General features: G+C 37.1%; 1 protein-coding gene across 1 annotated transcript; it reads right to left on the bottom strand.

Moving 5' to 3' along the window:
• Positions 1-463: 463 nt before the first annotated feature.
• Positions 464-25,447, bottom strand: LOC127636990 (ras-related protein Rab-3C-like). Its single transcript, XM_052117816.1, has 5 exons — positions 25,322-25,447; positions 23,941-24,147; positions 8,839-8,957; positions 3,303-3,427; positions 464-659 (listed from the first exon to the last, which is right to left on the bottom strand). The coding sequence occupies exons 1-5, from the start codon at positions 25,343-25,345 to the stop codon at positions 466-468; spliced, it is 669 nt and encodes a 222-aa protein (XP_051973776.1). The 5' UTR covers positions 25,346-25,447; the 3' UTR covers positions 464-465.
• Positions 25,448-26,643: the final 1,196 nt, after the last annotated feature.

Here is a 26,643-nt window from a genome sequence, read left to right as displayed (position 1 = left end):
CATCGTTATGTTTGGAGGAAAAAGGGTGAGGCTTACAAGCCAAAGTACACCATCCCAACTGTTAAGCATGGGGGTGTCAGCATCATGTTGTGCATCATATCAATTACAAATTATTATTATTATTTTTGTCTCTTCTTCATGTCCAAACAAAAATAGGAAACTTTCTAAGCACCTTCGAAAAAATTAAGTCTGGACTCTTTGTGTTTTCGACATTGTGGTGGTGTTCATGTGTGCTCGTCAATACGATAATTCCGATGTGATTTAAAGGCAGCAGTTCTTAGACAGCTCTGTTCCCATGGGGTAGGTCTTGGACAGTAAAGGGTCACATGACTCATGACATGCACCAATCAGATTCAAGTTGTTCCAGCATCTGCATTATATGACATTAAATGATATATACTTCTATGTAAAGGAGTTACAACACACACTCACACACACAGATGCTACCATGTTGTAAAGTGAGCACTAACAGGCACAGTTAGGTTGCTGTAGTGGTGGAGGGTTATCTGTTAACCTCGCTGTTCCCTGGGTTCCTGTGGTTACAGCGGGGTCAGTCTCTAAGTTCTCTGACATCTTGTCGCAGATTATGTCCACCAGACACTCAAAGGTCTGCTTCACGTTGATGTTGTCCTTGGCACTCGTTTCGAAAAACTCAAAACCTGTCGGACAGAATCAAAACCATACAAGTTTATATCTGTTGCAAAACCTGGCAAGTTGCCTACCTAGACGGTGTGTTTTGATGCACGCAGCCAACATGAAGGCTCTTCCAATCAGTGAGCAACAAAATTATGTCCAAGATGGGGAACGGAGTCAGAAGAAATGTCAATTCAAAATATAAATCTCATTCACTGGAAAGTATTTATAAAAACGTAATTTCTTCTCCAATTGCGCACCAAACAAATCGAGCTCCTCAAATGAAGCATACAAGAGAGAGACATGACTCAAACTGATTGCAATAGAGTTTGACTTTAGCATATTGCGAAAGTAAAAGGAAGGCATGAATAAAAATATTGATTTTCTGATGCATCGCTATCCTCATTTGAATGATTTCTATATTGATTCTTAAATCTCAAGATTGAAAGTCTGTGATTAGCCACAGGCTTGTAAATGTTCAAATTTGATCACACCAGTGATTGAGGCATGCATTGGTGAAGTTCAGTCTCCTTTCACTGTGTGTTGAGAGTTAAAGTTTGATTTGACTCGCTTTTGTGTAATGTGTCCAAAGACGAGATCCACACAATCCATTTGTCATTCAAAAATATCCTTTTTGTTCTTCACAGTCAATTGCTTTTATTAAAAAAAAAACAAGGCAAAATAAAACTTTTATTCTAATCACACATAGCACAAATGGCATTTGAGTCCTCTCTTGTTAACATGTGCTCATTTACAGATGCTCTTTACAGAAATGTCGTTTTTTTAAAGAGACAGTAACGGTTTTTATCGTGTGTTCTACAAATCAATGTAAATACCTGTAAATAGCACAAATGATGCATTAAACAAAAAACGTGTACCAAAATATAATTATATTAAAATTACAAAATACTGTATTTTAATTATATTATAATACAGTATATTTTCATATTAATTGATGAAATGCATGGATTTTTTAAAAGCTAAAATGTGAACAAAATTATATAAACAAATAAAATATAACTTCTAAAATGAATATTTTCATAATGTGCCAAGTTAGAAGGTCTCTTGTATAATTAGCAGCATTAGCTGTTAATTTCTTTCATATGTAAGCAAATTGAAATAAACTCATATAAGTCGATATCCAATCGAATCTAAAGCGGCATCAAATTGATTCAATTCGAGAGCTTGTGAATCGGAATATAATTGGTAAATCTGTATCAACACCAAGCCCTAGTAAAAGGGATAGTTATCCCCAAACCTTTTTTTATAAATATTTTAATACTTAAATATGCCTTTTGCCTTTCATATACCTTTTGAAAGCTTTATAGTGAGTCACCATCAACTGCCATTGTATTGAAAAGGCGGACAGAAATATTAATACATTTTTCCTTTTCTTTCCACACAAGCAAAAGTCCTCCAGGGTTTGAATGATATGAGGGTGATTAAGTTTGAAAATGCATAAATTTTGCAATGTTTACACTTCTTTTGCACACTAGAACAGTGTTGTTTTCCACCGAAAAACCTTTCGAAAACACTCCAATACCGCATACGGCGGAAAACGATGACGTTTGGAAACTGAAAACCTTTCAAACAAAGTTTGAAAAATAAAAGTTTTCAATTGAAAAGAGATTAGTGTGGATTTGGCCTAAAATTATTTCAGAATTAAAATTTCTAGGTGAAAATAAATCAAGCAAATATTGAAATATTCCATTTCTGAATGAATTGGATTAGTTTTAAGGACACGTTTCAGTACTGAATGAATGATTTTGTCACTTAGCATGTCGTAGTGTTTACTGGATACAAGCAATGCTGCCTTCGATTATGGGCAAAACGAGGTAGAGCGTCACAAGTGCACCTATGATGCCTTAACCCTATAACGCCATGTGTATCAAATATGATAAACAACGTTTGACAGCTTTGTACGTTTCACATTTATGGCACCATCTAGTGGTTATTTGTGAAAAAAGTGGTTTCAATGTTTGTATCGATGTATTTAAAATGGTGGCGGACTTGCACGAAACGTGACTCTTTTTTCATATGCCAGGCTTTACAGGGTTAAAATGCTGTCTAAGGTTTTGGAACAGAACTAATGTGTGCTACTTTACAAATCATGATTATCAATTAATGAGTTGATTATTTGGTCAAGAGGCTGAAAATGGCAGAGGTACAGTACGTCCTGGTTTACATCAGGCAGTAAATGTGTCTATTTTCACCGTTCTGTGTTAGCTTGAGCTACAAGACGAGCTGTTTGCACATTCTGGTGTGATCCAATTATATGCGTATAATTATCGCCCGAGTTCAAAGCTGCAAAGACTTTCCATATGCTTTAATTTATTCACAGTGAGGGTATGCTACATGAACTAAGCCTAAGACTATCCATCTGATGTTTATTTCTATAATAGTGCCTATATATTAGCAGAAATGCAACATTTCGAAAACCATAAACAAAACAATGCAAGGTAAGGGAAAATACGACCCAGACTACATTAAATATGAGTTGGGTTGCCGCTTGATGTCCCATGTAAAATCTGGGTTATGAATCAAAAGCAAAGTTAAACTGACCCACCTGTCTGGCTTCCTAGGTGCAAAAGTTTCTGATTGGTCCAGAGAAGAGGAGGTAATCTCAGTTTGGGTTTGATAGTGGATGGGGTTAAGAAACGTGAACTTACCCAACTGTTCTGCCAGCAGTCTGCCGCTATCCATGGACACAACTCTCTCCTCCTCCATGTCACATTTATTTCCTGCCAGGATGACCTGTGCGTTGTCCCAGGAGTACGTCTTTATCTGGGTTGACCTAGTTACAAACAACCAAGGATGTTACAGTACACTCAAATAATACAATTAAGCTCCATATATGAATATTAACAAGAATGATGGTTAGAATGTGTTTTCCACGGCCTATTTGTACAGTTTTATGGTATATGTAGTATACAGACATCTTAACCAATTAACCATTTACTTTGCACTCACCTTTTTTGAGCACAAGCCTGAAATGTACATAATTCATGTACATACTATTCAAAATAAAATGGCTGTAGTTTATCACCTCTTTTGTATTACAGGCATTATTGTCGTCTCCTTTGAAAGTAGACACTTGCAAGTTTGTTTTCTAAAGTCAGGATTAATAAAGGCCATGAATAAAAAAAGTTAGAAAAGCTTAAATTCATCATAAAGTGCTCAGCAATTTATTTCATGGTGGGCAGTGGCTGCGGAGTACTTTTGCTGCGATTTGTTTGCCACGATTTTCTGATTGGTGGATTTTCCACCTCAGGATCATGGGTAGTGTAGTTCTTCACCAGGAATGCCACTATTAAACACAATTTATTTTTCCAATTACATTAATATAACGTGGACTGATGGCTTTAGCAGAGGCATATAACTTCGATTAACTACCTCGGAGCTCACATTAGGTCTATCTTTAAACGTTTATTATGGAGTACCGCATGTGACAATGTTAAAAATATATAAATAAATACATTTATTAGCAAAGAAATGTAAAAAATGAGGGGGCCTGGGTAGCTCAGCAAGTAAAGATGCTGACTAGCACACCTGGAGTCGCAAGTTTGAATACAGGGTGTGATGAGTGACTCCAGTCAGGCTTCCTAAGCAAACAATTGACCTGGTTGCTAGGGTGGGTAGAGTCACATAGCATGAGCCTCCACATGCGCTAGGTCTCCCTGGTAATGCGCTCATCAAGCCACGTGATAAGCTGCGCGGACTGACAGTCTCGGACGCAGAGGCTATGGAGATTCGTCCTCCGCCACCTGGATTGAGGCGAGTCACTACGCCACTATGAGGAATTGGGAATTCCAAATTGGGGAGAGAAAAAAAAAGTAAAAAATAAATACAAATACAAATTCAATCCAATATGGCCGACTTCCTGTTGGGCGGAACTAAAGACTGTAATTACAAAAGTTGTCTGGCTTGATGTGGTCAATATATGTACCAAGTTTGGTGACTGTAGATGAAACTGACCCCACCACTTTAGTCAAAAGGTGGTGCTACAGAGCCCGCCTTACATGCCCCAAAAGCACCCAAAACTATGAAAAGATGTATATTAATAATCAGAAGAACATTAGGGCCTCCACACTTTCAGTGCTTAGGCCCTAATTAATAAATATGGAAATAAATAAATGTATAAATAAATAAATGAGGAAATAACAATATAGCATAAATAAGGATGAATGTATAAATAATCTTTTATGTACAATTTAAACATTAATTTATTTGTAAGTACACTTTTTTTCTTTTACATTTCTTTGCAAATAAATGTATTTATTCTTTTAATTAATTAATAAAAAATGTTGTCACATTCGGTCCTCCATAGTTTATAAGTTATCGTTAAAAATCAATTCCCCTATGGAAAGAATAAATGGAAACAGACTGCTGAAAAGACAGACTGAGTTTTGTCTTCTGCGTAAGAAGGAAAGTCACACCGGTTTGGAACAATATGAGGATGAGTTAATAATGACAGATTTTTCATTTTTGGTTGAACTATCACTTTTAAGCTATTTACACGATCTTCTCAGGTCTAGATTTTTAAAAACGCTTGTATTGTAGAGCAGCATTTGTTGCCATGGCGACAGCAGATCCAGCAGACAGCTGGTGGTTCAGCGGGGGTCCAGTCCATCACTGAAGCCCACGACATATTACAGCACTTGCTCATATATTTCAGAGCAAAACAGTCATATTGCAGAGCCCGTGTTAAGAGTTTCTTCTGTTTCTCTCAGTGTTTTGTGTGCGTTTGGTTTAATTAGCTGTCAGTTCACTGACCACAGCTGCATTTATCCCTCCAGCGGCTGGATTGAGTCTCCAGGGTTTAACCACACTTGCATTTTTCTCAACACTAATCTGATGTTAATGCTAAGCTGTGCTAAACTGGATAAACTAGCTCCTTCACTCTTTGTTAGCATTAACTTCTCTAAAACTGTAGCTAGCCAAAATACATGCTCCACAAAATGTAATTAGACTACAGTTGAGCTACTATTTATATATATATATATATATATATATATATATATATATATATATATATATATATATATATATATATATATATAAACATAGCTAGCTATACTACACATTAAAACTGACTTAGACATTTTTTAACCAGGCCTTTATCATTTTGGTACCTTTCAAATGCCTTTTATGTATAGACTTCACTGTTTTAGCCTTGTCCCATTCCCAGACATTCAATATTAAACTATAAACATACATTATAAAACTACAATTTAAAACTATGATAATATAAACAAAGTTTGTTTAGCAATCTAAACAAATCATTTCAATATTTACTGTGTGAAAAGTATTTTTTTTTCACACCAAACCAAACAATTTTGCCGCTAATAATGTTTAAAAAGGTTAGTGTAATTATTAACCAAGAAGAGCAAGCTTGAGATGAAATATGAGACAGCTGATGTTTGGGAAAACCAAAAAACTTTAACTTTGGGAAAACAATCAAGCTGTAATTTTCCCAACTTATGCAAAACATTTGAATATATTATTTAACTTTATGTAATTAGGATACGTAAAATGTTAGCTATGAAAATAGCCTCAGCAAGACAAAGGAGTCGGCTTTGAGGTGTCCTGACATAAATCTCCAGTGATGCATGCACTGTTGGACAACTAGTGAGAGGGTGAAAAAATTTTACTTTCGAAGTTCACTGTGCTACAGTGCCTGAAGTCGAAGATACACCCATGTTTCTCACTCAAAGCTATCGTCTGGCTTCAGATGACTTGGAATAAAGCACAAGGGTCGTATGTTTTTTTTTTTTTTTGTCCTTTTTGGAGCTCAATCGCCTCATTTTCTCATTTTATGGGAAACAACATTCATCCAAACTCCTTTTGAGCTCACTGAAAGAAAGTAATACTGTTTCGGAACAACATTAGGGTGAGTAAATTATGACAGAAAATTACATTTTGGGTTTAAGACATCATTTCTGCACAGAATGAAAATAATTGCAAATTCACCCCCAGAACTTATTTCTGATTAATAAAGTAATAAACCTTAGGATATCCAAAGTATTTTTACAGTTGTAATGAGACAGTGGTTGATCTGGGTCATCATTTCTCTTTATTCTCTCTGTTCCAGTTCCTCAGTCTAATCATTGACGTTCATTAGTCTCTCTCGCCTTACCCTAATTAAATGAACCTCCGCTCACAGACCACAGCCAAATGTCCAACTGAGCTGATCAATAAAGCAGCAAACATGAAGCCCTGAACCCTGCTGACATTTAACACTGAGAGAAATTTAAATGATGGTAGTTAAATATTAACCAGAAGTATTTCCTGAAGACTGTTTTTCTAAAGCCTCTGTAGCTGTTTACAGACCAATGAAATCAAACTTGACACTATTTACTTTCTTAATAAATGTCTTTAATCTTATTCTTAAATGAATATTCTGGGTTAAACATAAGTTAAGCTCAATTAACAGCATTTGTGTCATAATATTGATTACCACAAAAAATCATGCCCCTCCTTTTCTTAAAAAAAAACAAAACAAAAAATCTGGGTTACATTGAGGCACTTACAATGGAAGTGACTGGGGCACACAAGTTTAAATAATTTTTGGTGGTAATCAATATTATGCTACAAATACTGTCGATTGAGCTTAAATTGTATTGAACCAGGAATTCTCCTTTAATGCTTCATCAGTTCACGTTATTCTAAAATAAAATAATAAAACAATATTTAAATAATATAATGTAACATAAAAAGAAGTCTGTTTTCATCTAAATGTAATACCTTTCTCCACCTCTGAAATTTAATTAATTAAGGCACAGTGGGCAGGGTAAAATAATATGTTTTACTATATTATAGTATTGTATTCAAAAAGCACAGAGCGAGGTGAAATGATAAGGAGTTTTGCACAAAGTGGAGGGAGAATCTCAGTAAAGCTTCATTGGACCTGATGGTTCTTATTATTGAATTTATGCATCAAGAGTTAATTAACATCCGGCAAGAAATAGTTGAAACAAGGGTACCTCAACAGAATCAATGATTGTGCACTCATGATGCATTCCTTCAAAGAAGATTAAGTGAGCTACATAGAGATACAATTGATTATCATGACAGAAAGTCCACCCATGGCGTTTGAACTCTGCTTGGTCTAATCTATGCTGACTACCACCCCTGGAGTCACAAGTTCAAATCCAGGTGTGCTGAGTGACTCCAGCCAGGTCTCCTAAGCAAACAAATTGGCCGGTTGCTAGGGAAGTTAGAGTCACATGAGGTAACTTCATGGTCTCGGTGGGGCGTGTGGCGAGTTGTGCGTGGATGCCGTGGGGAATAGCGTGAAGCCTCCACACGTGCTATGTCTCAGCGGTAACACGCTCAACAAGCCACGTGATAAAATGTGCGGATTGACAGTCTCAGAAGAGGAGGCAACTGAGATTCGTCCTCCTCCACCCGGATTGAGACGAGTCACGAGTCAACATGTAAAAATTTTATTTCCTACACAAGAACAAAAAATTCAAACTATCACCAGGGATCAGTTGTTCAGTTATACTAGGTTATAGCATTTAGATACGGAGATTAAGTATGTAAACTGACATTTATAAATCTAGATTGCATTTACATTAATTCATTTGGCAGACACTTTTATCCAAAGCGACTTACAAAAGAGGAAAAAATAAGCGAAACATCTTAAGGAGACAGTGGTATGAAAAATGCCGTAGATTGAGCTTACTACACAGTCATCACCCTCAAAATAATTTTATTTTTTCCGAAAAACATCAGCATGACATTATCAACGCCTGAGTCCTGTAATACACGAGTACCTCCCCTGTATCTGCAGTAAGTACATAATCTCGGTGCAACAAGCGGTACAACAGGGTTCTGACTAAACTCAATATATGCTTTAAAATAAACATAATTATCTACAGTCCTCAAAACATTTCCAACGTTACAGCTGTGATGGTGCTAATAGGCTACATAGCTTTTCTGGTCAGTCTGCTCAGGTTGATCCGATGTAAACAGACTCAACAAAATAACTAAAATACAATAACTCACATACAATTCTTTTAAAACACTGCCATTTTATTTCTGCAAACGCAATCTGTTTTGGAGAAATACTGCCTGCAAAACTCACACTGCGTGATCAGTTTATGGCCGTGAGATCACAAACATCAAGAGATTTTGGATCTGAAAGCATCTCCTCCTAACTTTGCTCATTATTCTGACCCTGGGACAGCAGAGGTCACTCACCAGTCCTGGACGGCTCTGAATGAGTCCTCGTTAGTGATGTCATACATGAGGATGAAGCCCATGGCTCCTCGATAGTATGCCGTGGTGATGGTTCTGTATCGCTCCTGCCCAGCGGTATCCTTTAAAAAAACACATATCAGCTTCTTAGTGTGATTTATAAGGTTCATCTCAATTTAACTGAATGTCATTACTATTTAAAACTGGAAAAAAGAAGATATGTTACATGTAATTTATTCACATATTTCAGTAGATTGACAGAAGTGGTCAGAATGTCATTTAATATCACACTCCAGGTTGTTCCCAAATTACTGACTTTAAAGTGGTGATATTTTTACATTCTAGCATTTTACTTTTCCCTTTATTAATTGTATGTTGAACCAAAAACAATTGTAATCTAGATTTTCAGGACCATTTTCCACTCTCTTTGACTCTTATAATTAAATATAATCAGGGTGGGTTCAATAATTCAAGTTCCTGAATACGAAATTGGTGTTCATATGTAAATATGTAAATTAGCCCACTGTTATGACATAATAGCATGCCAATTTCTGGCATGCTATTATAGTCATATACTATGTAAAGGTGTTAGTAAACAAATAGTTTCAACACCTATACATAGTACCTTAAATGTGTTACAAATAAAAATAATCATTCCTTTCCACTATAACTATTTATAGGATGATTACCTAGAAAAGTCTAAATAATGCTTCTCTGTGGCACTATCAATACATTGCTCTATTTGTTTGAGCATCTCAAACAACCTGAGATAACAAAATTGAATCTGTGGCTTCAGTTTAAGGTGGGACTGTCCGTCCAACCAATGGAAGATAAGGCAAAGCATTCAGGAATCCTGTTTGAAAACAGTCCTTATTTCTTCCATTTGGTTGGGTGATGCTAGTAGTACAGACAGTACACTTCATCTTTAACCATATTCACATGAAAACTAAGACCTATAATCCTGCTGTTTTACTCAATGAGTCATCCATAATGGTAGAATATACTGTACAGTAAAACTTCACAAACCGTTGATAAGGTGTTTTAAATGAGCTTCCCACGTGACACCGCAATATTAACACTGCCCTCTAGTGTGCAATGGACCGTGGCAAACAGGCAATTTTCCCTGCCGTGCCAAAGCTTGAATCCCGCAGAGTATGAGCTCTTATCTGCCACAGACAGATCCAATATGCGACCACACACATGCAAACAGTACAATAGAGAAGCATCCACGCACACAGAGATGAGCAAACACACACATACACACTAGCAAGCCACAAAATAAAGCATTAGGCTCCATTAGGAGCTTTATTATGATGTAGGACCTTTAGCTATTATAAAATTGGCTCTGAGCATCTTTCTATAGCTGTGTTAAAGGCCTTTGTTTGAACACACACACTGAAGTGGATGGCTCTAATTACTGCAAACAGAGCAGATGGACTCTTCCTGAGCAGGTGCTGGTCAACCTTAGATATGACCTCTCCGGGAGAACATTACGGACAGCATTATGGACGCAAGGTGTTGGATGATAGAAGATACTTGCAATATTTTGATTCTTATTGAATTGATGCTGTACGAGTCTGTGTAGTTTGCTAGCCTGCTTAGCATTGCTTATTCTTGCATATTCAAGTTCATCATTTGCAATCTTTGCAATTTTACCGGATGCTTCAGGATTTTCCTCTTTTCTACTTTATTCCACTTGTCTACATCTCGCTTCTCGCCTGCGTGCATTCATTTTCTCCACTCTGTTTTACATGGATTATTGCATCAATCTGAAACATCTGCTGATCAGGAACCACATCAAACCACAGCGAACTCAAACCCTCGCCACTCAAGAACAACCATAACAACAACAACAAACAATAGCGGTAAGTCATGGCATCCACTCATGTTATTTCTTCCTGCATTGCATGCCACATGTTTACTATAGCTTCTGCTGTCAGCAGTGAGGGATTCACATGTGATAAATGTAGTCAGGCTGACGGAGAAGGTTAATGAGTTAGAAACACACATTCGAATGTTAGTGGAGGTCAGTGAAAAATAGAAGCCGGTAGATATTGTTTCAGATGTGGGTAGTATAGCGAGCAACACACAAACTTTCCGGTTCCGGCTGTAGAGCCCCCGCAGGGCGTTTGGGTGACGTTTCAGCAGCATACTCATTCAGCAAAACGACACCACTCTCCTGTTCGGGTTAGGGTTTCCAATCGATTCCCCCCACTCAGTGATGCACCCAATGAGAATCATGTTGAAAGAGCCTTAATAATTGGTGATTCTATTGTAAGGAAGGTGAAAATATAGACTCCAGCCACCATTGTTAAATGCATTTCTGGGGCTCGAGCATGTGACATCAGATCAGAGTGGTGTGCGGATAACAGCATAGGATTTATAAACAATTGGAAGAGTTTTTGGGTTAGACCTTACCTGCTAAAGTGAGACGGACTCCATCCCTCCAGGGAAGGTGCCGCTCTCCTCTCTACTAACTTCTTAATAGTGATAGTATTTGACTAACTGGGGCCCAGGTCAGGAAGCAGACAAACTGGTTAATCCGAACATCTGCTAGCATCACATTGAGACGTAACAAGATAAACATCATATAAAAGGTAGGGCTAATAAACATCAGATCTCTTTAAACAAAATCACTAATTGTAAATTAAATGATTACAGATCATTGTTTGGATGTGCTCTGTTTGACTGAAACCTGGCTTAAACCGGATGTATAAATTAGTTTAAATGAATCTACTCAGGTTATTGTTATAAACATGAGCCTCATCTGAAGGATCGAGGAGGAGGTGTTGCTACAATTTACAGTGAAGTTTTTGGTGTTTCTCAGAGGACAGGATATAAGTTTAAGAATTTTGAACTAGAAATGCTAGATATATATAAAAAATCTCAGTCATCTTCTGCCCTTGCTATAGTATATAGATCACCAGGGCCATACTCTGATTTCCTTGGTGAATTCGCAAATTTTCGATCAGATCTAGTAATTAATGTAGATAGAGCTTTAATGGTTGGTGACTTCAACATTCACATAGATAATGAAAATGACACATTGGGATTAGCATTTATCGATATTCTCAACTCTCTTGGAGTCAGACAAAATGTGACAGGACCAACTCATCGCCATAATCATATGCTAGATTTAATTCTGTTATATGGAGTTAATGTTGATAATATAGAAATTCTACCACAGAGCGATGACATCTCAGATCATTACCTCTTCACTTGTTTGCTGTGGTCAGCAACTCAATCTACACCACATTATTGTTTGTTTTGTCCTTGTGAACTTTTTAAATCAATAGTTCAATATTTTTCCATCTGTATTTATGTGTTTTTGTCAGTGGCAATGCCAATCAAAGACATTAAGTAAACAGTCTTGTACCTTTGACTTTTGTCTGATGTTTAAATACTTTTTTGCTTCCAATCAAAGTTTGTAATTGTAAAGGGATTAAGGGAAAGGAGGCAGCATGAACCGGCTTGACAATATAAATCATATTTTAATGTAAAACGGAAACCAAAAGACACAAACACACACATAGAACAGACAAGTCCATAAACATTCTCTCTCGGTTGCACCACCATCCACAGTCGGCCTTTATCCCTCTCGAAGGCTTGATTTGCCTGATAAGGGACCAGGTGTGTAAAATCACGACTCGGCCCCGCCCTCCGCCCTGTCACAGTAATGTTGTGATCCACCTCAGAGCTGGTTGGCTTGGTTCATGGCTTAGAAGTATTTTATGAAAGATTTTATGAAATCCCTATTGGGAAAAATTAATGGAAAAAATACTTCCAGAACCAAGCTGGCTAAAAAAGTGGGCAGGAACTGTTGCGCTCTATAGTTCTCACAAAAACTTTAAATTGTGCCATTATTTACTCACCATCAGTAACGTACTAATATGAAAATTAATATCCAAATTTTGGTGTTTTTAATTGTTTGTTTCGTCCTTTTTCAAGCTTGAAAGACGTGGTCACTATAAACTTTTGTTGTATGAAAAAGAGCTACATAACGATTATCTCACAACAATATTCAAATATTTATATTCCTATATTTCAATTTGTGATGACTATTCACATATGAGCTGAATGTGTGTAAAGCAAATGGATGTTTCCTATGTGCTTCCTCAGGAGTCTAATGTAAGAGGACAAGCTTCAAATCCAACAAACGTACAGCTGATGCGCATCTGACGCTAATGCGAGTCAACATGGGCTGTCTGCTGTCTACAGTCTAATCCGAAGAGATGACATCGTGTAGTCCACAATCAAAAGCATAAAAGCTACATATTCCTCAATGAAACGCTTATCCATTCGAACAACATTTTGAGAAGTGGACAAATCTCAAAACAGTCTTTAGCCTTGTCCCGTTTCAAACAGAATGCCCCAAAACACATCTTGATTACAAGGTGTAAATGGGACCCAAGTGGGCAGGTCTTGGTCAGAGCAAGCATTGCATTGTCCAGTGTATTCTTAATTTCCCCTTCCTCTCAAACTCTAACCAGTTGCTTCTAATAAATGAAGAGATTGACTTCAGGAAGACTTTTCACCATCTTTAACTCATTGGGTCATAAAAAGATGAAAGACAGTAGATGAGTCGTTACTGAAACAGACTTGATGTGTGCTTGGTGCATTTTAAAGGTCAAACTGACAAGAGCATCATGACTGTCATCCTGATTAGGAGGTGTCAAAGGAATATCATTTGCACGATAAGATTCAGTTGCACCATATAAACAAAACACTACATGCAATGCAATTTTTAAGAGCTATTTAAGATTTTTTTCACATTTTCAGTTGCATTAAAAATAAGCAAATACCCTCTCCACTTCCAGCTTAAATGAGGTTGGATATTTCACCTTTGTGTATAAAGGGATTAGAAAAGACAGAGTGTGCTTTTCATTTCCTTTATGGCAACATGGCGGTGCCGTCATTAAGGTAATGAAGAGCATATCCGTTAATACATTGGCCTCATTCTGAGTGGCTGGTCCGTTTGCAGATTCATGCATGTGGAGCCGCTCCAGACCCTGCGAAGAGCTTTATTGATCTGATCCATGTAGACTAACCCTTTATCCTTTCATTGGGCCACTAAATTACTGTTAGACAAGGTAAGTCAGTCATTTAGGAGATGGGCTGTTACCTTTTTCATCAGGGGCTGCTGTTGGATCGTTAGGGGTGATTTAATTCAGAGTGAATGCTAGGAGTAAGCGAAAATACTTACGATCAGCAGCTGAGCAAACGAGGAATGGAAAAAACAGCTGACACGTTCACAGTCTAAGGAAAAGACGCAGAATCTTGCAGAAAATCAATTCTGCTTACGCAAAGACAGGCACGTGCACACATAGACATCAAAGGGGGCTAGAGCACCTGCCCTTTTTCTTCCTCGAGAAAAAGTGCCCATTTTTCTGGGATGATATGAATATATATATATACATATATTCCTGTTTGCGCACAAACAAATATACCTATTGAATAAAAAAATCTAAATATCAGGTCGGGAGATGAGACTTTTTCAGGGGAGATGAGACTTTTTCAGGTTCCAATGCCCTCCCTCCCTCTCTCTCTCTCTCTCTCGTCTATGCGCAGCATTGCAGCACACATGGCACATCAGACTGCACACATGGCACATCAGACAGGCAGACAGCAGCCCCTCCCAGCTCCTATCCCAGTTGTGTTTTTCTTGGCTTGGATGGAGGTGAGTGGTGATGAACAAAAGACTAAGCTACCAGTGGCTCGACTTTACAGCTAATTAGCCAAAAGCAAAAGGCCAAATATAGTTCACTTGTGTCTTGCTAATATGCATGACTCATGCTATGTACTAGCTAATGTAATAAGTTAGCTAAAGTTTAGCTAAGGCAATATATCATGGCCATGCAGCCTAATGTACTGTACTTAATGGAGACACTACAGCTGAATACAGTAAAATGTAAGTCTAATAACATCATCAAAATCGCCACATTGATATGCAAATTAGGCGTTAACTAATTCATGTGCTAATTTGCATACATTTGACAATACAAACATAGCACACAATGCTCATCGGCTAAAAGGGGACTAAAATCTCAGTGAATGAGAGAAGGTACACGCCATGGGGAAAAGAAAGCACGCACTCACATGAACTCACTCACCTCTTCCTTCTACCTCTAAGATTTCTCCCAGCAGGCTTTGTGATTGAACGAGAGAGTGTAAAAATAGCTTGAGATGAATAGTCCTGCCATTGGTGGTGGCGGCTTCTCTGACCAAAGCACACGGGGGATGAATGAATACATTTTCAGGGTGGAAATGAAGCACTGTCAGCAAAAGACTGATGAAGATTTAGATCCAATACTGAAATGCTAATAATAACTTTGTCACCAATGTATGTAACACTGCTATCCCATTATACCATAACTTTATTATTAAGCATCAAACTCTTTTAAAGAAAGAAATTATAAAGAAGTAAAAATTTGATAAATCATTTGGTTTAAAGTTAAAATAGGCCTACTGAATGTATATCGCCATGACCAATTATTCTACTGATATCTGGCCATTTTAAAGGTAAAGTTTGTCATTTCTGAGCCATTAAAGTGACCATATAGAATTGCAACGAAAGCCCAACCGTTAACTCATGCCATCGGTTGAGCCAATGTTCCTGTGTCGGGTTGGTCGTGATGCTCAAACAAACTGAGGAATGTTTTGATAGCGCCACAGAGTCACAGTGTTTATACTTTACGTTGAAATCAACCAACAAATGCTTTACTTATAGTTGTCTATCCACGTTAGGCAGGGATTTTTAATATTTTGTATACTTGGAAAAACTATTGAAAAAAGTTTTTTGTGAATGTCTCCTTTGCTATACATTTTATTATAGTGTATGGATTGGTACTACATCAGGTTGCTCTGCTCTATAAATATCACCATCAAACACTGTAATCCCCACAACATCTACAGTACATGCTATATATGACATTAACAGACTGCCACACGACTTGTTGGTGCAGGTTGCATCGTCAATTAAATAAACATACTGGTTATTTGTATAATAGAGGATGTGTAATTAGAACAGGTTCAGAGGTGTAAGGTGAGAGTGTGTAATGGCCAATCTTAATAATGAATGTGAGTTACATGGGAATCCATCTTATAATGTTTCTTCTAAGAAACTCTAAATTAGTAATTCGGAATGTGCATTGATTTCTGAGAGTCTATCACATACAATACGTCACACCGCACCACATCACAGTTAGAACAAAGCAAAGGTATTGCACGTACTGTAGAGTGCATTGTTGACAGTCCAAAACATTGACATGAATCCTCTTACAGAAAAATTTGACATCTGAAGGTTTTTCACTTCTTCCAAATATGAACAAAGTGACATTGACGAGCATGTTGGTATATGTAAATAATGGTGCATTCATTGTAAAATTTCTCTACATGTAGGCTAGGCTTTATTTAAGCTGCTAAAACACAAAAGACAAACTTGTTACTGAAAAATTGCCTATACAAAATGTATCTTGTAGTGGTGCACAAAACATTTGAGCAGCCCCGAAGTCGTAGCGAGGCACCGATGATGGACACAGAATGGCGGTCGGTGGTGATCGTACATTCAAAGACAACAATGATTTTGAATTCACCTGCTGTGACTGATGTGCAACCCCCTTTAAGACCGTAAAATACACAAGTATGTGAACTCAAGTGCTTCTAGCTCCTTAAGCTTGATTTTGTGCATTGTTTCTGCCACAGCACGTTCAACCAGACTGCACATATTGGCAATGCGTTGGCCAAGCATGCACATTTGCATAAAGTACGTTTCTGGCCTTAGACAAGTAGTCAAAAAATAGATACTTTAAACAACCTGTAAGATCTTACAAAGGTGATCAATTAAAAAATGTAGGCCTTTTCATTTGTGATTTTGTTTGGTTACTTTTCATTCTTCTGCCTTTTTAATAAATAGTCTTGAACGCTTTAATGGCTGATTGAGTAACTATAATGCATTCTTGGGTTTCCGTTAAATGCGCATTGTTACTTTAAATGGGCTGTCGGGGCAGATGCGCTTGGAACACTGAAAAGCTTTTCACTGGAATAATTGACTTGCATTCTTTAAGCTAGGAATGAAGCCGCACAGATCTATATGTTTAAATGAGCTCTTCTAACTGCGCTGAATGAGAGACATCATTCATAACTGATGCTTGCTGCATTTCCTGGAACAAAAGTGTGGAGCCCAGCTGTTCCTGTCCTCTACATCTGGATAATACTTTAGGACAATGACAGAGGCCATAAAGACCCTTGAGATCGTTTTAGCACATTTGTTATGCCATAAACTCACTGTGAAATAGCTGGGGCGACACTTGTCCTCCATAATGCCATAGTTTGTGCAGTATTTAACAATTTAAATAACGGAGTAAAGGCACTATTGAAAAGAACATACCAAGCATTTGACTACAGATATTTAAGGTCTTCCTACACTAACAAAGTACCAAAAAGTGGTACTAAACTACCAAGAAAATGCCATTAATTTTTTGGACATGTGTCTTATAGTAGTACCATGGTATTAACTATCATGGTAATTATAGGTTGACCAATAGTGGATTTTGCCGATACCGATAACTAAGGTGGTGGTGAAGGCCGATAACAATTAATCAGCTGATAGTTTTTTTAAATCGATTTATAGAATGATCAAAGATTTCTTATTCTTTCCTTACATGGGCAACCAAAATTCCAATAATTACCAGAACAATTAAGATTTGGTGCATAACGTAGGACTTTTACGCATGAAATACACTGGGGCTTTATTAATAAAATTATAGAGACTTTGCTCTTTTACTATGCTCCATATTTAACAAATTAAGCTTTTTATAGCCTATATATTCACCAGATAATTATATATACAGTGCTGTGAAAAAATATTTCCCCCTTCCTGATTTCTTCTATTTTTGTGTATTTTTCATACTAAATTGTTTTAGACCTTCAAACAAGATATAACATAAAACAAATGCAACCTGAGTAAACACAAAATACCGTTTTCAAATATATGTATTTTTTTTATTAAAGCAAAAAAGTTATCCAACACCTAAAAAACAAACATGTGAAAAACTAACTGCCCCCTTAAAATGAATAGTTGGTTGTACCACCTTTAGCAGCAACAACTGCAACTAAATGCTTCCGATAACTGGAGATCAGTCTTTCACAACGCTGTGGTTTTATTTGCAGAACTGCATTAGTTCAGCCACATTGGAGGGTTTTCGAGAATGAACTGCCTGTTTAAGTTCCTGCCAAAGCATCTCAATCGGGTTCAAGCCAGGACTAGGCCACTCCAAAACTTTAATTTTGCTTCTTTTGAGCCATTCAGAGGTGAACTTACTCCTATGCTTTGGATTATTGTCTTGTGCACAATCCAGTTGCGCTTGAGCTTCAACTCATGGACTTGAGTAGAATTCCTGTTTTCCTCAATTATTGCAAGTCGACCTTAAGCAGCGAAGCATCCGCACACCATCACACTACCACCACCGTGCTTGACCGTAGGTATGATGTTCTTTTTGTGGAATTCTGTGTTTGATTTACGCCAGATGTAACGGGACCCCCGTCTTCCAAACAGTTCCACTTTCAACTCATCAGTCCATAGAACATTCTTCAAAAGCTGTGAGGATCATCAAGGTGTGTTCTGGCAAAATTCAGATGAGCCTTAATGTTCTTCTGGGTTAGCAGTGGTTTTCGCCTCGCCACTCTTCCATGCCATTTTTGTTTCATGAACAATGATCTTAATTGATGCGAAAGAGGCCTGTAGTTCCTTGGATGTTGTCCTTGGCTTTTGTGTGACTTCCTGGATGCGTAGACGCTGTGCTCTTGGAGGAATTTTGGAAGGTTGGACACTTCTGGGAAGGTTCAGTATTGTGCCAATTTTTCTCCATTTGGAGATAACGACTCTCACTGTGGTTCTTTGGAGTCCCAGAGTCTTTAAAATAGTTTTGTAATCCTTCCCAGACTGATGGATTTCAATCAACTTTTTCCTCATTATTTCTGGAATTTATTTCGACCTTGGCATAGTGTGCTACTGGGTGAGACCTTTTAGCCAACTACATGTTGCTAAAAATATTATATTTAAGTGTTGATGTGATTGAACAGGGCTGGCAGTAATCCGGGTGTGTCTAGTCTAGTTGAACCCCATTATGAATGCAGTTTCATAGATTTGTGGATTTAGTAACTAAAGGGGGCAAATACTTTTTCACACAGGCCCAGTTGGTATTGGTAACTTTTTTTGTCTCAATAAATACAATTATCATTTAAAAACTGTATTTTGTGTTTACACAGATTGCCTTTGTTTTATGTTAGATTTTGTTTGAATTTTTTTTAACAATTTAATGTGAGATATATACGTAAACAGAAGGAATCAGGATGGGTGCAAATAGGTTTTCCCAGCACTGTATACACACACATATAATTTACCAGATGAGGTTTAGTGTTGAGGAACAAAAAGAAATTAGGCATCAAATAATAAACTATCTGCATATTTATTTATTTATTATAACTGTCTGGTTTGGTTCAGCCACCAAATCAGACTAAAGGAAACTACAACGGACAGTCAGGATTATTGGTGCCCCTCTGCCCATCCTCCAAGACCTGTACATCTCCAGAATTAAGAAACATTCAGGTGGAATCACTCTGGACCCCACACACCCCATCCACTCTCTTTTTGAACTGTTGCCCTCTGGCCGGCGCTACTGAGCACTCAGCGCCAGGACAACCAGGAACAAGAACAGTTTTTACCATCACGCCATTTACCACATGAACAATGAATCTGCCTTCAAGACTCCCCATAGTGCAATAATGTATAAATATCTCATGTGCATATGTAAATGTCACTCATATTTAATTAAATAACTGTACATACCCTTACCTTGCACATATATTACTACTTGTACATGTACATACGCCATTCTATGTTATATGTCCTATTTTTCCTATATATGTCTATTTATACTCTTACTCTCTTGTTTTATATTCTGTGTCTCACTATAATGTTCTGTGTGCACTTGCTTTTTTCTCCTATCACCAAAAAACATTCCTTGTGTATGTGAGCACACTTGGCATTTAACTCATTCTGATTCTGATAATAAGAGTTTAAATTTCACAATTGTGTTTATGTATCTTTTTCCACCACAACATTTTGTAATAAAAAAAATTATAATAATACATTTCCATCACTGTATCATGGCATTGCCAAAGTACTTTTTGGAAGTGCAATAAAACACCCATCTCTGACAAGCAAACACTGACGACTGAAAGGATTATGATCAAATAGCATCTGAATATTGATATAAAACTCTAAGCTTTAAATTAGATGATAATAGCTGTGCTCAGATAAAGGAGAGTGACTGTTCCAATATAATCAATGACTGTAAGCCTAGGAATGGAATACCTGTTGAACTGACTGAATGTGTAATCAATAATAATTCTCCACACATGATGTACAGTATTGGCCACCTCTCCAAATCAATTATGTCAGCCCACTCAATTTGGAAACCACACACAGCAGTTTTCAGCAATGGCACAAGCTTTAGGCTAGTTTCCATTAAGCTTGCCTATTATCTGGAAAATAACATCAATTCAGAATCAGGAATCATGATTTAATCCAAATAAGTTCACCAATATATTTAATTTCTTCGTAAAGCACAAAGCAGATGTTAAGCAGAATGTCCGAGCGGCTCTTTTCCATACAATGAAAACAGAAGGTGATTTTTACGGCAAGCTCCTCTCTAGCTGTCAAATCTCATTTGAATTTGTGTTCAATTAAACAAATGGCAGCTTTACACTCGTCACACTAGGTTGCGTCATCACTGATGCCAAATGTCATTGGTTCATGTGTCACATGACCAATTATGATGCTGCAAATTTAAGTATAAGCTACCACAAGTGAGATTCAAGAACTTTAGTGGAGGGCAAGATAATCAATGAAAATCAACTTGAAATTTGGGGCAACTTCAGAAGACTTGGAATATAGTCCAAGAGTGGTATAGACTACTTTTATTTATACTTTATAGTTTTAATCATCCACTTTCATTGTATGGAAAGAAGTAGTTTGGATATTCTGCCTAAAATCTTACTTTTGTGTTTTACAGAAGAACGAAAATAGTACAGAGCTGGAAAGATATAATATATTCATATATTCACATATATATTTCTAGGAGGTTCACGCTTGACTTGACTGCACACCCTAGCACAGATACTGATTGTGTGGAGCAGTGCACCCTTATTCAGTGCCATGGATTTAGGTTCACCTGTTGTATTCGTTTTATTAGACCTCAGTGCTGCATTTGACAGCATCGACCATAATATTCTTCTCAATCGTCTTGAGTGTATGGTTGGCATCCAGGTTATGGTCCTCCAGTGGTTTGCCTCCTATCTAAAAGATAGGATGATTTCTGTACATTTAGGACATTTTTCTTCTACGTTGGCTCAATTATCATGTGGTGTCCCTCAAGGGTCGATTTTAGGACCCTTACTATTTTCCCTGTATGGGCTTCCTCTGAACTCAATTTTTCAGAAGTACAGCATATCTTATCATTGTAATGCTTATGATTATACATTTTATTTCCCAGTGAGCTTAGACAAGGGTAGCTTTTTCCACCTGAGATCTATCGCAAAAGTCAAACATTTTCTTTCCAATAAGGACTTGGGAATTGTGATCCACTCACTAATTTCATCAAGGTTAGACTACTGTAACTCAGTGTACAATGGTCTCCCTCAAACTGTGTTATCCCGACTACAGCTGGTTTAAAATGCAGCGGCTAAGCTTTTAACAGAGTCAAGAAAGAGGGATCACATTACCGCTGTATTAGTGTCTCTACACTGACTTCCTGTAAAATTCTGGGTCGATTTGATAATTCTGCTTCATGCCTACAAGACACTATCTGGTCTCATGCCCAAATACATCAGTGACCTTCTCCTCCTTTACTCCTCCACCGGAGCGCTCATATCTTCTGATCCACTTCTTTTGAGGGTTCCTCGTTGTCTCTATAGATATAAGGGCGATCGTGCCTTCTCTGTGGTAGGTCCTAATCTCTGGATCAGTCTCCCTTTACATGTGAGGTCAGCTTCTTCGGTAGCCATTTTTAAATCTTCTTTGAAAACATATTTTTATTCTGTAGCTTTTGAATAGGTTGAAATAGGTAAATACATGATGCTGTATTTGAAAGTATTTATTTCTATCTTTCAATTATGTTTATATATATATATATATATATATATATATATATATATATATATATCATTGTATATTTATTTGTGTGCACTTTGTGTCAACTTCTGTTGTTTTTAGTTGTGCTCTATAAATAAAGGTTGACTTGACTTGATATATACAGTATATATATATATATAGCTGTCTAAGTAAATATGTTAATGCATGCAATTAGTTTAAAATATTTAACACATATTTTATTTCCTAAGAAGGAACTAAATGCATTTAGACAGAAAAAGAAGTATATAGAGTCAAATCTGAGCACTTTTAAAATCATGCGATAAAATATTATAATTGACTGACAGCACTAATATATAATATATATATATAGATACCACAGATAGTTCCGGTACTCAAATCTGATTGGACGAGAGACGTTCCATGAGCACTGATGGTGTGACAGTATCAGCACACAGACGCTTCACTATGTGTATCATACCGCGTTCATGCTGTTCTAAACTAAAGTGTCTCTGTTAGGAGTTACTGGCTTTATTTTTTAAATTACACATGTTAGCCAGTAGGTGGTGGCAAAAGATCATATTTGTGTGTAATATGAGCCAGTTGTTGATGTAAAGTGAATCTGTTAGTCATTGTTTACATAGAACTGTGCTCTGTGATCGCTCGTATTACTAATACATTACCAAAACTAGGATTAAGGCTCATGCTGAGAGACACAACTGACTGATCTATTACAGAACTCATGTGCTTACCTTTTATCGGAGTTTCCACATTGGATACATTCTGTTTAAAATGGCAGAGGACATCGCTGTTTCTATAGTGAATGACTCTTGCGCACCGGCTACAGCGAAATAGAGAAGAATACCCCCACTTGGACGTCTATTTTCCACTGAGAAAGCTGACAGCATCTCTGATTGGGTGTGGCAACAGGTGATCGCACATGCTCTCTCTCGTTTTCTCTCACACACGCACACATACAGCCGTCTATCCTTGTTTATCCAATGACTTGTTAGAAACAGCACAAGCCGTGATACTATTTCTGAAGTGACATTTTTGAATTACTAACAGAGGTTTGGACGCATCATTTGTTTTGAACCAGCAACGGCAGATTCGGATCTGTTGCGTAAGAAAGTAGTTCCATGCACAAATGCGTTTTTCCCAAAAAATTTTAAATTTACTTGTTCATTGAACTGTTGTATTTAAGCAATATCACACTCACAATCGTGCTATATGGCCCTACATCAGCATTGCTGTAATTACCTATGACACTCGGCCTGCGGCCTTGTGCCTGTGGCCGAATCATAGCAGTGCTTATGTAGGGTCATATCGCACTCTTGCTCGTGTGATATGTAAATATATACTATATATATATATATATATATATATATATATATATATATATATATATATATATATACCTTGAACCTTGAACATGTTTTAACATCATTTCACAAAGCCACTTTCATCCATCATATTCATTCACCACCTGCTTTGAGCATGGAAGCCATTTTTTACCACACTGACTCACATGTTTGTGCCAGTCCGATCAAATTGGCTAAATACTCTGCCTAGAAATATGACGCAACTATGGAGCATTGGTTTTAGTGTGTGTCTTAACTCAACTCTCTTATTAGCATTTAGAAATACGTTAAATATCACTATATCAATATTTATTTATCATAGACTGCTTTAAAGGTAGAGGTGAATATGCTTGTCGTTCTTTGCCACCAAAATCGCTGACTGTTTTCATACAGATTTCCTGAACACTACCCCATCTGCCAATACGCGATAAAAAAAAATGTAATATAAAAATAATACTTTCCATCCATTTCTGTAAGTTATCCACTGGTAAGGATAGCAAGACATCATTTTAAATGGCCTAATTTTAAGCTACACAGCTACTTGATGAAATCGAATGACTAATGCAATCTGCTGACTAATGTAGGCCGACTCACCCAGATCTGCAGCTTGATTCTCTTCTCATTCTTGTAGACAGTTTTGACTTTAAAATCGATGCCCACTGTACTCACAAACGCTGACGTGAAGGCGTCGTCAGCGTATCGGAAGAGAAACGATGTCTTTCCTACACTGCTGTTTCCAATGATCAGCAGTTTAAACATGTAATCAAAGTTCTGGTCAGAACCTTCTTTCTGTGCCGCCACCTGAAACGAGAAAAGACGCTTTTAAACAAACCGGCTTCAGCACCACCAGATGTGCATTTTATCTGCAACTATGTATATATTTTTGAACTGTTTATTTGCATCTATTATGGAGCTCTATTTTACAAATGAGAACAAATCAAGCAGTCTGCACAGAGGAATGAAGATAGAAGAGAAGATTTTAAAAGTAATAATAAAACTTGTTCCAGGCATTTTATGGACAATGCCATTTCGATTAATCAAAGATGGGGCATTTAGGAAGTTCTCTGATATTACTTTCAGACCATTACTGCTTATTTTAGGTGTCAGTCTGATATTTATCAGATATAATGATATTTAAAACCAGAAACAGCTAAATAAACACTAGACTAAAATAATATAAAAATATATTAGATTTATTTACGCTATTACTGTAAATAGTTTAACAATATAAACAGACACAAATTAAATTAATCTTTGTTTTGGGAAATGTCTAAAATGTTATGTGTTTCTCACTTGCAAAGCAATGCATTAAAAGCTGAGTGTCTATTTCTATGTTATAATAGTAAAACATTTTTCATTTTGTATTATCTTAAACATTAATCTATAAAACAGATTAAGAATCAGTGAAGAGGAAACTTCTGAATGAGCATTGAAAACCACAGGACCACTTGGTCTACATTGTACCAGCTAAATAAATTAATTCTACATGCTAAAAAAATAAAATAAAACAATATTAATATATATATATAAGGTTAAAATTCACGTATTTTTAGAGCTGATTATTGGCTGAAATAATCTAGAAATTCACCTCTATAAATATTCTCATACACCACATTAGATATACGGTTATTTTATTTAGATAATATTAAATGTACAGCGAAAATGCAATTAAAAGCTATTTAAATGATTAATACAGGAATATTCCCCCCAACCCCCACATTACAGATGGTTAGGGTGTGTTTCCATCAATAACACTTACCCATTTTATTCAACCTAATATCCATTTGGCAATAACGACTGAATTAATCATGTTGATTACAAGGTTAATATATTACACAAGTCAATCAAATACATTTTGCCTTATCTTAATTTCTATATAAATCGGAAATGTTCAGCAGAACCGAAATTATAATGAAATAACCTAATATTCAAAGCCCCATATGGAAATAAGTCCTTTAAAAACACAAGGCCAAACCTGCATTGATCCGTCCTGACGCATGCTACCGAAGACCGAATATTTGGCTCGATTCTTCAGTCGGTTCCCGGTGATGCTCGTATCCCACTGTGTCCTCTGATCTTCAGCATCAGCGCTCCGCTTCCAGCGTCTAGTGAACGCGCATTGACGCGCTCCTGAACGTGCGCGCTCTTGGCCGTGCTGACGTCGTTCATTCGCGCTTGTTGCTGGTAATTGTAGTTTCTTCCAATCTTTTTTTAAATCTTTAACTTTTTGAATTGTGTTTAAAATGAAACAAATAAAGACAATTGCGTAATTCAAGTGTTTTCCTTACGTGCAAAATTTTTAATATTATCTCAGCTTTATACCTTATAAAATAAAACAAATCATAATTTGAAACCAACCAAGTGTTCAAAAGTGTTCAAACATGAATGCTCTAAGGGGCCGTTCAAAACAACGTGTTCTTATGCTTAATAATGGACTATTTTTTAGATAGTTTAGCTCTTTATAGGTTTGTGGGTGGCTCTTAAAAGAGCCGTTGTGGGGAAGTCATGAGGAGGACTTCAAGCGCTACTCCGTCGGCTGCCATGGTACTGCTCCCTCCGCCGAGAAGTGTGCCATGAAGACATCCCTCACCCGGAGTGCCTCTCTGGAGGAGTTGTTGGCCGCAACCCGACCCAGACCTGGCAGTGGCTCCTCTCCAGCATGTCCCGCACCTGGCTCTGGAGAGGCGGTAATTGAAGACACGCCAGTCATCAGTGGTGGGCACAGCCATGTACTCCTCCACAAGACAGTCCCAGATTGCAGTCACAACCTGGTGGACGATCTGGCTCACTGTTGAGACACCAACCCTGAAGCTGGACGCTATGGTCCTGAATGAGTCCCCTGTGGCAAGAAACCTAGAAAATATTTTTATAAGTACACTTGTAGTTACATATTCAACTATATACAATAACCAGTCTGTTTTACTTTAATGCACCATATTTGTTTGTTTGCTAGCAATTTTGCAAGCAATTTAACAAAGTTTTGAATCTTCAAAACAAAAGGGTATATGTGTATATGGTTTAAATCACTAGTGTGCCAATAACCAACTGATTATCAAAAGAAAGAGTAACGTTACTACAATTGCTTACAGATAGAGACATGACAGTATCATTTTTAGGTTATAGCAGTTAACCGAGTAACGTTATCACTAGAAAGAGCACTACATATTGCTTACAGATAGAGACATTATCACGTCTGCCAAAATAATATTTTATTTTTTAGGTTAACGTTACAGCAGTTAACTGAGTATCACTAGAAAGAGCACCAACAGTGGTATCCGTACCACACAGTTTGAAAAA

Source organism: Xyrauchen texanus, chromosome 44, assembly GCF_025860055.1.
Source record: "Xyrauchen texanus isolate HMW12.3.18 chromosome 44, RBS_HiC_50CHRs, whole genome shotgun sequence".
Taxonomy (NCBI): domain Eukaryota; kingdom Metazoa; phylum Chordata; class Actinopteri; order Cypriniformes; family Catostomidae; genus Xyrauchen; species Xyrauchen texanus.
This window is presented reverse-complemented; position numbering and strand designations above follow the sequence as displayed.

Bases quoted from the DNA above. Each gene is read 5' to 3' on its own strand.
- LOC127636990 (XM_052117816.1), bottom strand. From the start codon at position 25,345: ATGCGTCAGGACGGATCAATGCAG. The intron at 3,428-8,838 runs GTGAGTGACCTC...GTTTGTAACTAG, and splicing joins TTCAGAGCCGTCCAGGACTG to GTCAACCCAGATAAAGACGT. The intron at 660-3,302 runs GTAAGTTCACGT...TCTGTCCGACAG, and splicing joins ACTGCTGGCAGAACAGTTGG to GTTTTGAGTTTTTCGAAACG.